Below are 15,332 nucleotides of genomic sequence, written 5' to 3' on the forward strand. Positions count from 1 at the left end.
AAATAAAAAAAAATCTGTCACCAAATTTAAAGGGGTTATCCATTTTAAATGGATAAGTCTGCAGTCACTTTACAAACAAATATTCAAAAAGCATTAAAAAATAGTAAAGCTGGCTAGAGACATGTCTTTACTCATCTCTCCAGTGACACAAATATATATATATATATATATATATATATATATATACTAGCTGTTTCCAGCCAGCTAACGCTCGGCACGCTCATTGATATCTAATTAACGCTGCTGGTGATTATGCAATTCAATATACGTTTACCTTGGCTGAAGTGGTTGAATTGCTGTGTGTGGTAATGTGAGGAGGTGGAGCCTTGTGTGGTAATGTGTGTGGACGGAGCCTCGTGTGGTAATGTGTGAGGACGGGGTATCGTGTGGTAATGTGTGAGGGTGTAGCCTTGTGTGGTAATGTGTGGGGACGGAGCCTCATGTGGTAGTGTGTGGGGACGAGCTTTGTGTGGTAATGTGTGGGGACGGAGCCTCGTGAGGTAATTTGTGGGGACAGAGCCTCATGTGGTAATGTGTGTGGACGGAGCATCGTGTGGTAATGTGTGAGGACGGAGCATCGTGTGGTAATGTGTGGGGACGGAGCCTCGTGTGGTAATGTGTGAGGATGGAGCCTCGTGTGGTAATGTGTGTGGACGGGATTATGTGTGGTAATGGGGTGGGGGGCGGGATTATGTGTGGTGATGTGTTGGGAGTGGAGCTACTGTGCAAGGGGCGGGATTAGCGAGTAATCACGATGCCTCTTTTATATATATATATATATATAAATATATATATATATATATATATAAATATATATATATATATATATATATATATATATTTGCAGTGGGTTAAATCGTATATAACTAAAGATGGATACCAAGTATCCATAAACCACTCACACAAAAGATAAAAATCAATAAAGTTTATTGAACATAAGTTTAAAACCATATATCACAAGAATAAAGGATATATGCATGAAGTTTACAACAAAGAGGATTTGTCCAGTATAAAAAGATGTAGAGGTGGTAAGCCAAAAATGAAATATAAGGCAATAGTGCCACATCAGACCAAAAATGCAGATCATTCAAAAACAATAGAGTTGCCAGTGAACATTTCAAGAATGTGTTTCTAGTGTATTGCAAGTCATCAACATGTGCCGTTAGTGAGAAGAGGCCTTCATCGAGGATTATGGGTTGAGTGTGCATGAGCATACCGACACCATCTTAGTGAAATCCTATAGATGTCGCCATGTTTCTTTGTCTCATTGAGGGCATAAGACAAGGTATCCTTATAATATGAAATGCAGGTGAAATCAATACATTGCTGATATTCTCATTGTATAACAATTGTGTCAAAGAGCATATTGCTGCATACAACATTATATAATTATCAAGAAAATTTATTACAAAGTGCATTGTGCTAAAAAATATATAAGGGATAAGGGGGGGATGAATTTTATCCCAAAGGGGATATGATGAAATCCTATAATATAATCGCCAAATATAAAGGGAGATGGCATAACACCACTAATGCTCCCTGTCATAAGGGATATAATGGTGAGTGAAAAAAATTAAGAGATCTCAAAAAAGAGAGTATACAGTCACATTGTAATATTGTCAATCCCTCACAAATGAACAATTGTCTGCAGTCACTTTGTATTAATCCACCCAGTTCATGCACCGTGTGCTACAAGAATTTGCCGGTCTCTGAGCCAGGAACTGGGGTGATGCATGTGTTGTGAATACTCCCAGGCTGAACCCGTTTAATGGGCGAGACCTTGCTTTATACATTTGCATGGAGCGAGGTTGCGCTCCATTTAGTGACACTGCCATCTAGGGAGTGAAGCTGTCTAGTGTGTGTGGTCTTGCACATTGCAGACCAAACCACCACTTCCGGCTCAGAAAACGGTGAATCTTCGCAGCGCACTGTGGAAATTTCACAGTGAAAACTGTATAAAACATAGATTCCCAAAATAGTATCAATAAAGTCAGCTCAATGTCCAAAAAACAAGCACAATTGGAAAATTGTGACAGAATTTGTATTTCATAAATTTCAGAAGTTTGGTATTGATGTAATTGTACTGACTTGGAGAATCATGCTGCCAGGTCATTTGTGCTGCACAATGAAACCCTAAAAGCAAATGCTTAATTTTTTTCCCTTTTGTAACTTATATGACAAAATGAATGGTATTGTGAATGATGTTAAGGATGTCAACATACAGTATTAATAAATAACAGTGTTCTATTGTACAGGCATCTAATCTTGTTTAGAAAGTCTCAGGGAACTTTATTAACATAAATAGTAGGCTTGCTGTCATGGGTATTGCAATTTAACATTTTAATCCAAACTGTATTATAAATGTACAGATACTTACTCCTGTTATATAACGCGTCCTACACTGGATGGTTCCAAATAATCCAAGGATAACAATAATTATATGTACAAAATTTGCCAAGATAGGTGCCCACTGGTAGCCAAGGAAGTCAAATATTTGTCTCTCCAGAATGCAGGCCTAAAAGAAAACAACATATAAATATTAATGATGAAACACATCAAACTCTTCTAAACATGAAAAGAACATAAAAAAATATTTAAAAAATTTACAAATTCATGTTTTTTGATTGCGACTGGATAAATGTGCAGTGTTCGTAAGAAAGATTTTAGTCATAGCCAAAACATAATTCAGTGTACAGATGTCAAAAGATATTAGAATCCTGCACCAGAAGCATGGAAGAGTACCAATAATCTAATTTTCAGTCTCAAAGTAAATAATTTCACATAACATATTCTTGTAATATCAAATTATAATTGACTTTTTATTCAGGAGCCACATTGGCTTGGACTACGCTATGATGTAAAGTTGCTCACAGTTTGCATTATTACTAAGAAACCTCAATGTTTTTCTTTAGTAGAAAAAGTTCATTTTTACAAGATCTCTTGTACTGTGTATAGCAGCATAATAACTTAGACACCATGTTAACATATTGATGATATTTACCATGAAAAACATGCTTCATCATAGAGCAGGTGAACTTGCAGCATCATGCTTGCTTCTGCCTCTTTATCTTCCTAGCGCCTCTTTACTGTCCTCTTTTTAAACTTTTAGTGTTCGTACTCAACTACCTTTAAAACAGACGAGTGCAATACAATAAAATATCGGATTGTACTGTGACTAATGTTAATTAATGATTGTGTGTTCATCTGCAATTTTTTTCTCAGCTCGTAGCGGATTGAAAAAAAAAATGGCAGGATGCTGCGAGTGGCCACGTATATCGGATGAGACTCGCCAATGCAAGTAAATGGGTGAGGGAAAAAAATTGCATGGCACATGGACCATGCATGTACCGTCTGATTTTTAGGCACCAATCTCATAGGAAACCTGACACTTCATCAGCCAAGTACAGTAAATTCACAGCGTGACCCGTCAGAATAGAATTGATATACCTAGACTAGAGATAGAAAGATGTCAGTAACATATATAGTTTGTGCAGTACGTTTGTAGTTTCATGTACAGTACATGTATAAAAAATAAATGAAAAAAATGGCTTGGGCCCCCCTAAGTTTTCTTAACCAGCTGAGAGAAAGCCAACAGCTGAGGATGATGTTTATAGCCTAGGAAGGGGGTAATAAATGTGGAACTTCCCAGGCTACTAATATCAGCTCACAGCTGTCTACTTAGCCTTTACTGCTTATTAACAAGAGGTGATTCCCCCCAAAAAATTATGTGGGGTCGCCATATAATAAATAACCAGCTGCAGGCTTAGCAGACAGCTGCAGGCTGATATTAATAGCTTTTGAAGGGGCCATGGATATTGACCCCCCTCACATATTCTGTGCTCCCATTGGTTAAGCTGCTTTTAGAACTACCCTTTCCTTTTATCTATTTCACTATTCATTAGGCATACAGCATCTGTTTGAACCAGCGGTGGACACTGCATTCAGTGTTTCTTAGTTGACCAATAGGATAAAATGCAATTTGGTATGTCTCTGTCTCCTCATTCAGGAACTTAAGGTACCGTCACACTAGACCAGTGGTCCCCAACTCCAGGCCTCGAGGGCCGCCAACAGTGCAGGTTTTCAGGATTTCCTTAGTATTGCACAGGGGTTGGAATCATCACCTGTGCAGATGATCACATTACCACCGATGCAATACTAAAGAAATCCTGAAAACCTGCACTGTTGGCGGCCCTCGAGGCCTGGAGTTGGGGACCCCTGCACTAGACGATATCGCTAGCGATCCGTGACGTTGCAGCGTCCTCGCTAGCGATATCGTCCAGTGTGACAGGCAGCAGCGATCAGGCCCCTGCTGTGCTGTTGCTGGTCGGGGAAGAAAGTCCAGAACTTTATTTGGTCGCTGGACTCCCCGTAGACATCGCTGAATCGGCGTGTGTGACACTGATTCAGCGATGTCTTCACTGGTAACCAGGGTAAACATCGGGTAACTAAGCGCAGGGCCGCGCTTAGTAACCCGATGTTTACCCTGGTTACCATCCTAAAAGTAAAAAAAACAAACACTACATACTTACCTACAGCCGTCTGTCCTCCAGCGCTGTGCTCTGCACTCCTCCTGTACTGGCTGTGAGCGTCGGTCAGCCGGAAAGCAGAGCGGTGACGTCACCGCTCTGCTTTCCGGCCGCTGTGCTCACACAGACAGTACAGGAGGAGAGCAGAGCACAGCGCTGGAGGACAGACGGCTGTAGGTAAGTATGTAGTGTTTGTTTTTTTTACTTTTAGGATGGTAACCAGGGTAAACATCGGGTTACTAAGCGCGGCCCTGCGCTTAGTTACCCGATGTTTACTCTGGTTACCGGCATCGTTGGTCGCTGGAGAGCGGTCTGTGTGACAGCTCTCCAGCGACCAAACAGCGACGCTGCAGCGATCCGGATCGTTGTCGGTATCGCTGCAGCGTCGCTAAGTGTGACGGTACCTTTACTGTCATAGTTGCAAATCTCAGTGTACAGGGGCATGTTGAACCTGTCAGAACTTTGATTGACAGCTTGGTCAGCTAATCTGGTACAGGGGCATGCTGTGTGTTGATTGACAGTTTGACTATCCAATCTGTGACTGGGAGGCGTCGGCTGTCTCCAAGTGTTCACTATCCCTGGTGATTGCCATGCCTACTTAACTGAGCTGCATCTCCCAGACCTCTGTTAGATGTACATTCAACAAGTGAGGTTTGTGGTCCTCCTGCCTTGAGTTCTGTATGCTTAATCATTTGCTGTCTGACCTTGGACTTCGTTCTGACCATCCAACTGTTTAACCCCTTCTGCAGTGATCCATTATCCTCCTGGTATTCTGATCCCGTAATGTTACCTGACCACACATTGTCTCTTCTTTCTGTTTATGACATATTCTCCTGGCTTCTGACCTTGGACTCCTTGACCATTCTGACTCATGGTATGGCCATGAGAAGTGACTAGCTTCACATTACATCTGACTGATACGTTTTTCTTTTTTGCCAGTATGTATCCTGTTCACATGCTTTATGACCAGGTGGCGAATTTTGACTCAGATGACTCAGGATCTGCCTAAGGATTGCCAGAGTCTGGAGTCATCGCAATATTGGTTGCAGGGTTAGATAAATAAATTAATGAAGACCCCCCTTAATCCTCCACTGCCAGCAGTGGCTGTGACATCAGTACCCTCTGATGTACAGTTGGTCTCTCGTGAACCTGTGAGATCCCTCCCTGATAAATTTTCAGGAAAGACCAGTTTAGGGTGTTCAGGGAGAGCTGTAAGTTACTTCTTGCCTTGCTCTGCCGGTTGTCAGGGGAGGAGTTCCAGTGGGTGGGAATAATCATGTCCCTATTGCGATGGTGTCCTCAGACCTGGACATTTTCTTTGTCACCACAATCCCCTGAACAGTTTTCTGTTGACGCCTTTATTGAAAGCTTAGGTCTGATATATGATGAACCTGACAGAATCCAGGTGAATGAGGCTAAGATGAGGAACCTGGCTCAAGGGGGTCACAGAGTGGAGGACTTCTGTACTGAGTTCCGGCAGTGGTACACTGAAGTTCTGTGGAATGATGCTGCTCTCAGGTGCCAGTTCCAAAAGGCCTTTCTGAAACCCTCAATGATGCTCTGGTCCTCCATGATGCCCCTTGTACTCTGATTAAGGCCATGACTCAGGCCATACGAATGGAATGCAGAATCCGTGAGAGACATGGTGAACAGCAGGCTGCTTGCCATACTTCCCCAGAGCAGGTCCATTTGCCCAAGGTTATAGTTGCGGATATATTACCTCCCCAACATCCCTATGATTGTTCTACTGATCTTATTACTATTGCCAAATTGCCAAAAGCTCGTCTTTACTATTTGTTGGTGCCTGAATGAACCACCATGAAAGAAGTTATTAACAAAAGTTTAAGGAAGGGTTATTTCCATCCATCCTCCTCCTTATAGCTGCTGGATATTTCTTTGTTAAAAATAAATATGGGGTCTCCGTCCTTGCCTTCATTTCCAAAAACAAAACAAGATCATGGTTAAAAATACATAAACCACTTCCACTCGTCCCTGACCTATATAATCAGCTTCTGGGGGCTATGATGTTTTCTAAACTTGATCTTAGAGAGGCTTACAATTAGATACGCATCCGGAAAGGTGATGAGAGGAAAACAGTGTTTTTAACATCTGAGGGTCATTTTGAAAACCTTATCATGCCTTTTGGATTATCTAATGCATCTGCCATGTTTCAAAATTTAATTAATAATATTTTCTCTGATTGCATTGGAAGATATGTTGTGATTTACCTCGATGACATTCTAATTTTCTCACCAGATTTGGACACTCGCCAGGAACATGTCCCTGTTGTATTACAGAAATTGAGGGAAAACCCTTTGTTTGCCAAATTAGAGAAATGTGTTTTTTCTGTTCAGGAGATTTATTTCCTGGGGTTTATTTTGTCAGCAGAAGGGTTTAAGAAGGACCCTGGGAAGGTGCAGGCCATAATTGAATGGGTTCAGCCTCGTGGTCTTAAGGCTTTGCAGCATTTTCTGGGATTCGCCAACTGTTATTGAAAATTTATCAAGACGTTTTCCCAGACTACTTACGGACCTTTCACATAAGGGGGCAAATCTCAAAGTTTGGTTGCTGGGTGCTATCAGGGCTTTTGAAAGATTGAAAGAGTGTTTTATTTCCGCACCCATTCTGTTCCAACATGATCTCCAAGAACAGTTCATTGTGCAGGTGGATGCTTCAGAGATCGAAGTGGGGGCAGTCTTATTTCAGGTGCCCAAAACGTTTTCTAACCTGTGTCCATGTGCTTTTTTTTTAAAAACATTTTCACCAGCGGAGGTAAATTATGATGTCAGGATCGGGAGCTACTTGCAGTCAAATTGACCTTTGAAGAATGGAGGTATTTTTTGGAGGGCGTGGTTCATCCAGTTGCGGTGATCACTGATCACAAGAATTTAGTGTACATTGAATTGGCTAAAAGGTTAACTCCTAGATAGACCAGATGTCCTTGTTTTTCTAATGGTTTAATTTTTCTATTACATTAAGGACATGGTCTAAAAATGTGCAAGCTGATATATTATTTCGTAGTCTAGATTCCATTTTTTCTCCAGAACTTCGATCCTCTATTAATACTGAGGGTATTGTGGTGTCTATGGTAACCTCAAAATTGGAAGAGATTCGTAAACTCCAGTCATTGGCTCCTTCCACTTCCCCAGGGTCCAAATTATTTGTGCCTGTGCACCTAAGATTGCTAGTGCTACAGGAATTTTATGATTCTGTTTTAAGTGGTCATCCTGGGGTTACTGCTACACAGAAAGGTGTTGCTAGGCTTTTTTGGTGGCCATCCATGCATAATGACATTAAAGATTTTGTATCTGCTTGTGAAGTCTGCGCTCGAGCCAAAGTCAGTCATAGCCAGCCGGCTTGGGAAGTGGCTCAATTGCCAATTCTAGAAAGATCATGGACTAATTTGTCCATGGATTTTATCACAGATTTGCCTCTGTCTGAAGGGAAAATTGCTATCTGGGGCAGTAGTTGATCGATTCAGCAAACAATCTCATTTTGTTCCTTTGTCAGGATTACCTAATGCAGAGACACTCTCCAGGCTGTTTAGTTCTCTTACTGTAAGGCTACATGGGATCCCTTTGAACATTGTGTCTGATAGGAGAGTATAATTTGTCTATAAATTTTGGAGAGCATTTTGCAGTAAACCAGGGATTGATTTGTCATTTTCATCTGCTTATCACCCTGAAACCAATGGTCAGACTGGAAGGACAAATGAGTCTTTGGAACATATTTTAAGGTGCTTTGTGGCAGCTAGACAGGAAGACTGGTCTTTGTTTTTACCTCTCGCTGAGTTTGCTTTTATCAATCAAGTACATCAATCTACTGGAACCTCACCATTCTTCTGTAATTATGGTTTTCATCCCCATTATAGTGAATTTTCTAGGATTAGTTTTGAATGCGCTGGGGTGGGGGTCACGATACAGAGACTTGTCTGGAGGAAGGTTGTCTAATGCCTGGAGGAACGTTCAGAAGAATATTGGGACTGCTCAGATTTGACAAAAATGAAAAGCTGATAGAAGACGTTCGGTTGGTCCTGTTTCTAAGATTGGGGATAAGGTTTGGTTGTTGTCTAGGAACATTAACCTTAAAGTGCTGTCGGCAAAGTTGGGTCCAAACTTTTTTTGTCCATCTAAGATCCTGGAGGTGGTCAATCCTGTGGCATTTAGATTAAAGCTTCCTCCATCGCTTGGCATCCCTAACATGTTCCATAAATCCCTATTATAGGAGTATGTTCCTTTGCATTGTTTCCCTCATCCCTGCCTCCTCCGCGTTCAGTACACGGTGGCCTGGAGATTCAGAGGGTTGTGGATTCTCAGATGGTCTGTAATTCCCTCCAGTACCTTATCCACTGCAGGGGATATGGACCAGAGGAGAGATCCCGAGTCCCTTCTCTAGATGTGAAGGCTGACCAGTTAGTCAGAGCCTACCATCTAAAATTTGCTGGGAAGTCTGGGGGTCCAGTGGCCCCCCTTGAAAAGTGGGTACAATCATGGTTCCACCCCTCAGTGTGTCTAGGATGCAGTTACTGACAGCTCGGCTGTACAATCCAGTACAGGGGCGTGTTGAAGTTGTCAGTACTTTGATTGACTGCTTGGCCATCCAATCTGGTATAGAGGCATGCTGAGCTGTCAGTGTGTTGATTGGCAGCTCGGCTTTCCAATCTGTGACTCGGAGGCGTCGGCTGTCTCCAAGTGTTCACTATCCCGGGTGATTACTGTGCCTACTTAACTGAGCTGCTTCTCCCAGGCCAGATGTACATTCAGCAAGTGAGGTTTGTGCTCCCTGTGCCTGGAGTTCTGTATGCTTGATCATTTGCTGCCTTACCTTGGACTTCGTTCTGAACATTCAAGTGTTTAACCCCTTCTGCTGTGATCTGTTATCCTCCTGGTATTCTGACTTTGGAACGTTACCTGACCATGATTTTGTCTCATCCTCCTGTTTATGAAGTACTCTCCTGGCTTCCAACCTTGGACTCCTTTTTTTTGACTCATGGATTGGTCGTGACTCTCGTGAGAAGTGACTAGCGTGACATTTACTCCTGATGATCCACAGTGCAACCTTCTTACTTGGTATTTAATTCTCCTTTCTTGTCAGATATCTTTTCATTTGTACAATAAGGTATGTTGTGTTAATATAAATAGTATTTGAAGTATATGACGTTTCAGTGATACAGTGGGGCAAAAAAGTATTTAGTCAGTCAGCAATAGTGCAAGTTCCACCACTTAAAAAGATGAGAGGCGTCTGTAATTTACATCATAGGTAGACCTCAACTATGGGAGACAAACTGAGAAAAAAAAATCCAGAAAATCACATTGTCTGTTTTTTTATCATTTTATTTGCATATTATGGTGGAAAATAAGTATTTGGTCAGAAACAAAATTTCATCTCAATACTTTGTAATATATCCTTTGTTGGCAATGACAGAGGTCAAACGTTTTCTGTAAGTCTTCACAAGGTTGCCACACACTGTTGTTGGTATGTTGGCCCATTCCTCCATGCAGATCTCCTCTAGAGCAGTAATGTTTTTGGCTTTTCGCTTGGCAACACGGACTTTCAACTCCCTCCAAAGGTTTTCTATAGGGTTGAGATCTGGAGACTGGCTAAGCCACTCCAGGACCTTGAAATGCTTCTTACGAAGCCACTCCTTTGTTGCCCTGGCGGTGTGCTTTGGATCATTGTCATGTTGAAAGACCCAGCCACGTTTCATCTTCAATGCCCTTGCTGATGGAAGGAGGTTTGCACTCAAAATCTCACGATACATGGCCCCATTCATTCTTTCATGTACCCGGATCAGTCGTCCTGGCCCCTTTGCAGAGAAACTGCCCCAAAGCATGATGTTTCCACCACCATGCTTTACAGTAGGTATGGTGTTTGATGGATGCAACTCAGTATTCTTTTTCCTCCAAACACAACAAGTTGTGTTTCTACCAAACAGTTCCAGTTTGGTTTCATCAGACCATAGGACATTCTCCCAAAACTCCTCTGGATCATCCAAATGCTCTCTAGCAAACTTCAGACGGGCCCGGACATGTACTGGCTTAACCAGTGTGACACGTCTGGCACTGCAGGATCTGAGTCCATGGTGGCGTAGTGTGTTACTTATGGTAGGCCTTGTTACATTGGTGCCTGCTCTCTGCAGTTCATTCACTAGGTCCCCCCGCATGGTTCTGGGATTTTTGCTCACCGTTCTTGTGATCATTCTGACCCCACGGGGTGGGATTTTGCGTGGAGCCCCAGATCGAGGGAGATTATCAGTGGTCTTGTCTGTCTTCCATTTTCTAATTATTGCTCCCACTGTTGATTTCTTCACTCCAAACTGGTTGGCTATTGCAGATTCAGTCTTCCCAGCCTGGTGCAGGGCTACAATTTTGTTTCTGGTGTCCTTTGACAGCTCTTTGGTCTTCACCATAGTGGAGTTTGGAGTCAGACTGTTTGAGGGTGTGCACAGGTGTCTTTTTATACTGATAACAAGTTTAAACAGGTGCCATTACTACAGGTAATCAGTGGAGGAAAGAGGGGACTCTTAAAGAAGAAGTTACAGGTCTGTGAGAGCCAGAAATCTTGATTGTTTGTTTCTGACCAAATACTTATTTTCCACCATAATATGCAAAAAAAATGATAAAAAAACAGACAATGTGATTTTCTGGATTTTTTTTTCTCAGTTTGTCTCCCATAGTTGAGGTCTACCTATGATGTAAATTACAGACGCCTCTCATCTTTTTAAGTGGTGGAACTTGCACTATTGCTGACTGACTAAATACTTTTTTGCCCCACTGTATCTCTCATATGATTATTTACTGAATTTTGATTCTAAGACCTTAAACTTCTTTTAATCTCTATCTTTTGTGATTTTTTTTGCTTTATTATGCAGCACACCGAGGAAGGTCCAATGTAGACCCAAACTTTTTTCAACCTGTATTGTATTGCATCTTAAATCATTTAATTTTATCTTCTCTTAGTGCCAAATTTTCTTATGGATCATTGAAGGCACATCCATATTATGAAAAGGGTTCATTGGACATGAATTCTGGTGACCTTACGTCAGCACCAGACACTGTAGGAGTATAATCACGCTCCTGTCTCAGTGTGTTCCGGCTGACTTGCTGAGCGCATCATGTCACCGTTCAACAAACCATCCGAATGTAGCAGAGTTGAAGTTCTTCGTGGGACAGCATCACATAGGGATTATTTGCAGACAGGGGAGGAATATTGTGTTTTATTGTTTTATTTTTACAGTAATCAATGGGTAAAAGAGAATTGGGGAGGTTTTATTTCAAATAAAAGACTTTGTGTGTTTCTTTCAATGAAAAGTCTTTACACGGTCTTTGCCTTTATTACATTTAACTATGGAATTAGTAATGGAGGTGTCTTATAGATAGCTCTCTATTACTTACCCCTGGGCTTGATGTTAGTTGACAGTACAAAAGTGGCATCAACCCCAAAATTATTAACCTCACTTGCCACCACAACAGGGCAAGTGAGAAGAGCCGGGCAAAGCATCAAATTTGGCACATCTAATGGATGTGCCATTTGTGGGGTGGCTGAAAGTTGATGTTCTTAGTTTGTGAGGGGGCTAATATCCATGACCCCTTCCAAGGCAATAAATATCAGCCCGCAGCTGTCTGCCTAGCCTTTGCTGGTTAATATTTTTAGGGGGAACCCCACGTCAATCTTTTTTGGGGTCACCCTTTTTTTATTAACCAGTATTGGCAAAGTAGACAGCTGTGAGCTGATATTAATAGCCTTGGAAGCTCCATGTTTATTACCCCCTTCCCAGACCGTAAATATCAGCTCCCAGCTGTTGACTTTCCCTCAGCTGGTTAAGAAATATTAGGGGTACCTCATGCCATTTTTTACTTTTAGTTATTTTATTATTAGCTAAATACCTGTACAGTAAGCTATAATATATCTCAATGACATCAATCTATCAAGCAAGCTATCTATCTAATTATCTATCATCTTTCTACATCTGTATCTAAGATTCTTTTATTAGTCAGTAACTTAGCTTGAAATGACATAGAGAATTACTGTATGTACAAGCTGATATTAAAAACTCTTTGCATACGCATACGCATACTCATAGGTGATATAGGTGAGAAAAATTGCATTGTATTTGCATGACACTTGCATGGCACTCTTCATACTTTTCAGGAACAACATCAGAGCAATTTTATGTACATCGATGAGTGTGTGCCCTTATAGCTTTCATATTTAGAAACATATTTAGAAACATATTTCTGTAAAAAGATATAATACGTTTGTTATCCTTACTTGTAATATTGGTTTATGAAAAAAAAAGATATTACTTTTTACATTTTCATTTTTAGCTAGACAAAATATTGTAACACATTAAGGTATGAATTCTTAATCAATTCATGATTAATGATTGACAGCAATAAAATGCTTGCGATGGTGATATCAACAGGAAATATATCCTGAGATAAAGATTTTTAAAATAAAATTTATAGTCACTGTATACCAAGAGATCTACTGTTAAGATTTTACCACTCACGGTGTTCTAAGAATGCTGTGAGTAACAGCTCAGCTGTCCTATGGAATCAAGGGTGTGCTGGGCTCTTGTGAGTGACAGCTCAGTCATCTAATGCAAGGGCATGCTGTGCTGTCAGTATTGTGAATGACAGCTGTCCAATCTGGCCGGGCCTGTGGGGTTTTCTCCAGGTGTCACCGGTTCAGTTTGATTACCTGGATATTTATCTGTCTTGCAATGATCTGATCATTGCCAGTTGTAGTCTTGCTCTGTGGTGTGTTTTCTGTGTGCTCTGGTTTCAGTTTTTCTGATCTTTATTGCTGGACCTTGGATTTGCCTTTTGACTATTTGTTTGTATTACCCCTCTTGCCTTTGACGAACTGTAACCTTAGTTACCTCACCCCGGACTTTGCCTCTGACTATCCATTTATCTTATCCCTTTGTCTTTGACGCACACTTCAGGCTTTGACCTCAGACTCCTTAACTTCCTAGCCTCATGGCTTGCTCATGAGAAATGACTCTGTCTCACATTACATCTGGACATAAACAATTTTTCACCAGTATGGATCCAATTCAGCTTGGTGATCATGTAGTGGATCTGACATAAACAATTCAAGATCAAGCTAAAGAGCACCAGAACTTTGAATCATTTCAGTTCCATTTGCAGGCTAGATATCTAGTTTTATTAAAGCCTCTATAGCTCTCCACTGATGGCAGTTTCTACGATATTTGTACCTTCAAACAAGCTGTTGACCTCTTCTCAACCTATGGTGACCAATAGAGATGAGCAAACCTTTCAAGGTTCAGCTCGGCGAACCCCTCGATGTTCACAGAACATATTCGCCTAACAGTTCGTCAAACACACACGAACCCCATTGAATTCAATGGGAGGCAAAACCAAATTCATATGTAACACCTTCAGAGAGGGCAAAAAGCTGCCAAACCAGCTTCAATTAAGGGCAGACACCAGAAAAAGTGGCATCAGTTGACCCAGAGCACAAATAGTATAATTGTGCAGGATGGATGCATGGGACAGCGCTTGGACCAGCATTTCTAGCTGAAACATTGATCAGTAACAGGAGGATGAGTAACAGATGTAGTCCTGGTGCTCTGAGAGGCTTGTCAAATTCAGGCAACAGACATGAAGGAGACCCAACTTGGAGTCCAAACATTTCCAAAAATTGGGGGCAGACACCAGAAAAAGTGGCATCAATTGACCCATAGTAGAAATTTGATAATGACACAACAATAGTCAGCCATGGGCCATGCATGGGGAATCAGGGTCTGGGCCAGCATTTACTGCTTTGAATTTATGTTTAAAATAAGAGGATCTGGGTAAGGGAGCAGTGTAAACATGCTTTTCTGGGAGGCCTGATACCTCATGCAACAGCTCAAACTGGATTTTTGCTAAGCCACACTCAGGTGCCACAAACATCAGTTAAGTAGAATACTATTGGTAGAAAAATTTAATAATAATAACACAGGTAGTTGACTGATCAATTCACCCACAGTATAAATTTGATAATGGCACAGTAGCAGCCAGCCATGGGCCATGAACAATGTATCAGGGTCTGTGCCAGCATTTAGAGCTTTTAAGTTAAGGTTAAATTAAGACAAGGTCGGTGAGGGACCGTTGAAAGCCTGCTGTGCTGGGAGCCGCCGTGATACCTCATGCAACAGCTCAAACTGCTTTTCTGCTCAGCCATTCTCAGGTGGCACAAATATCAGCTTCGTAGTCTACTATTGTTATAAACATTAAAGGACAGTAACACAGGTAGTTAACTGAACGTAAGGGCAGGCCTGCCGGTCTGGGAGCCCTACTGCTATTAGCAACCCACCAGATGGAGACCCAACTTAGAGTCCATATTTCAAAAAAATATTGTCACACACACCACTAAAGTGGCATTAATTTCACCAGAGTGGAAACAGTATAATCCAGGGGTGTCAAACTGCATTCCTCGAGGGCTGCAAACATGTCATGTTTTCAGGATTTCCTTGCATTGCACAGGTGATAATTTAATCACCTGCATAGAATGATTCCAGCACCTTGTGCAATGCTTAAGGAAATCTTGAAAACACGCATGGTTTGAGGCCCTCGAGGAATGCAGTTTGACACCCCTGGTATAATGGGCCTCTGACATCCCTTCCACCATAGGCAACTGAACAGCTGGAGACCCAATTTGGAGTTTCCACATTTCAAAAAATTATTGTCACATACCACTAAAGTAGCACTCATTTCACTAGGGTAAAAATAGTATAATAAGTCTTTGACACCCTTTCCACTACAGGCATCCCACCAGATGGAGACCCAACTTGGA

General features: G+C 41.5%; 1 protein-coding gene across 1 annotated transcript in view; it reads right to left on the bottom strand.

Annotated features, from left to right (window-relative positions):
- The window catches only part of NKAIN2 (sodium/potassium transporting ATPase interacting 2), a 1,573,379-nt gene that overhangs the window by 981,512 nt on the left and 576,535 nt on the right, over positions 1 to 15,332 (bottom strand). The window contains exon 2 of the mRNA XM_069726099.1: positions 2,378 to 2,515. Coding sequence (XP_069582200.1) covers positions 2,378 to 2,515 — 138 coding nt within the window. The remainder of the gene's footprint in view (positions 1 to 2,377; positions 2,516 to 15,332) is intronic.

The sequence above is a fragment of the Ranitomeya imitator genome, chromosome 5 (genome assembly GCF_032444005.1).
Source record: "Ranitomeya imitator isolate aRanImi1 chromosome 5, aRanImi1.pri, whole genome shotgun sequence".
NCBI lineage: Eukaryota > Metazoa > Chordata > Amphibia > Anura > Dendrobatidae > Ranitomeya > Ranitomeya imitator.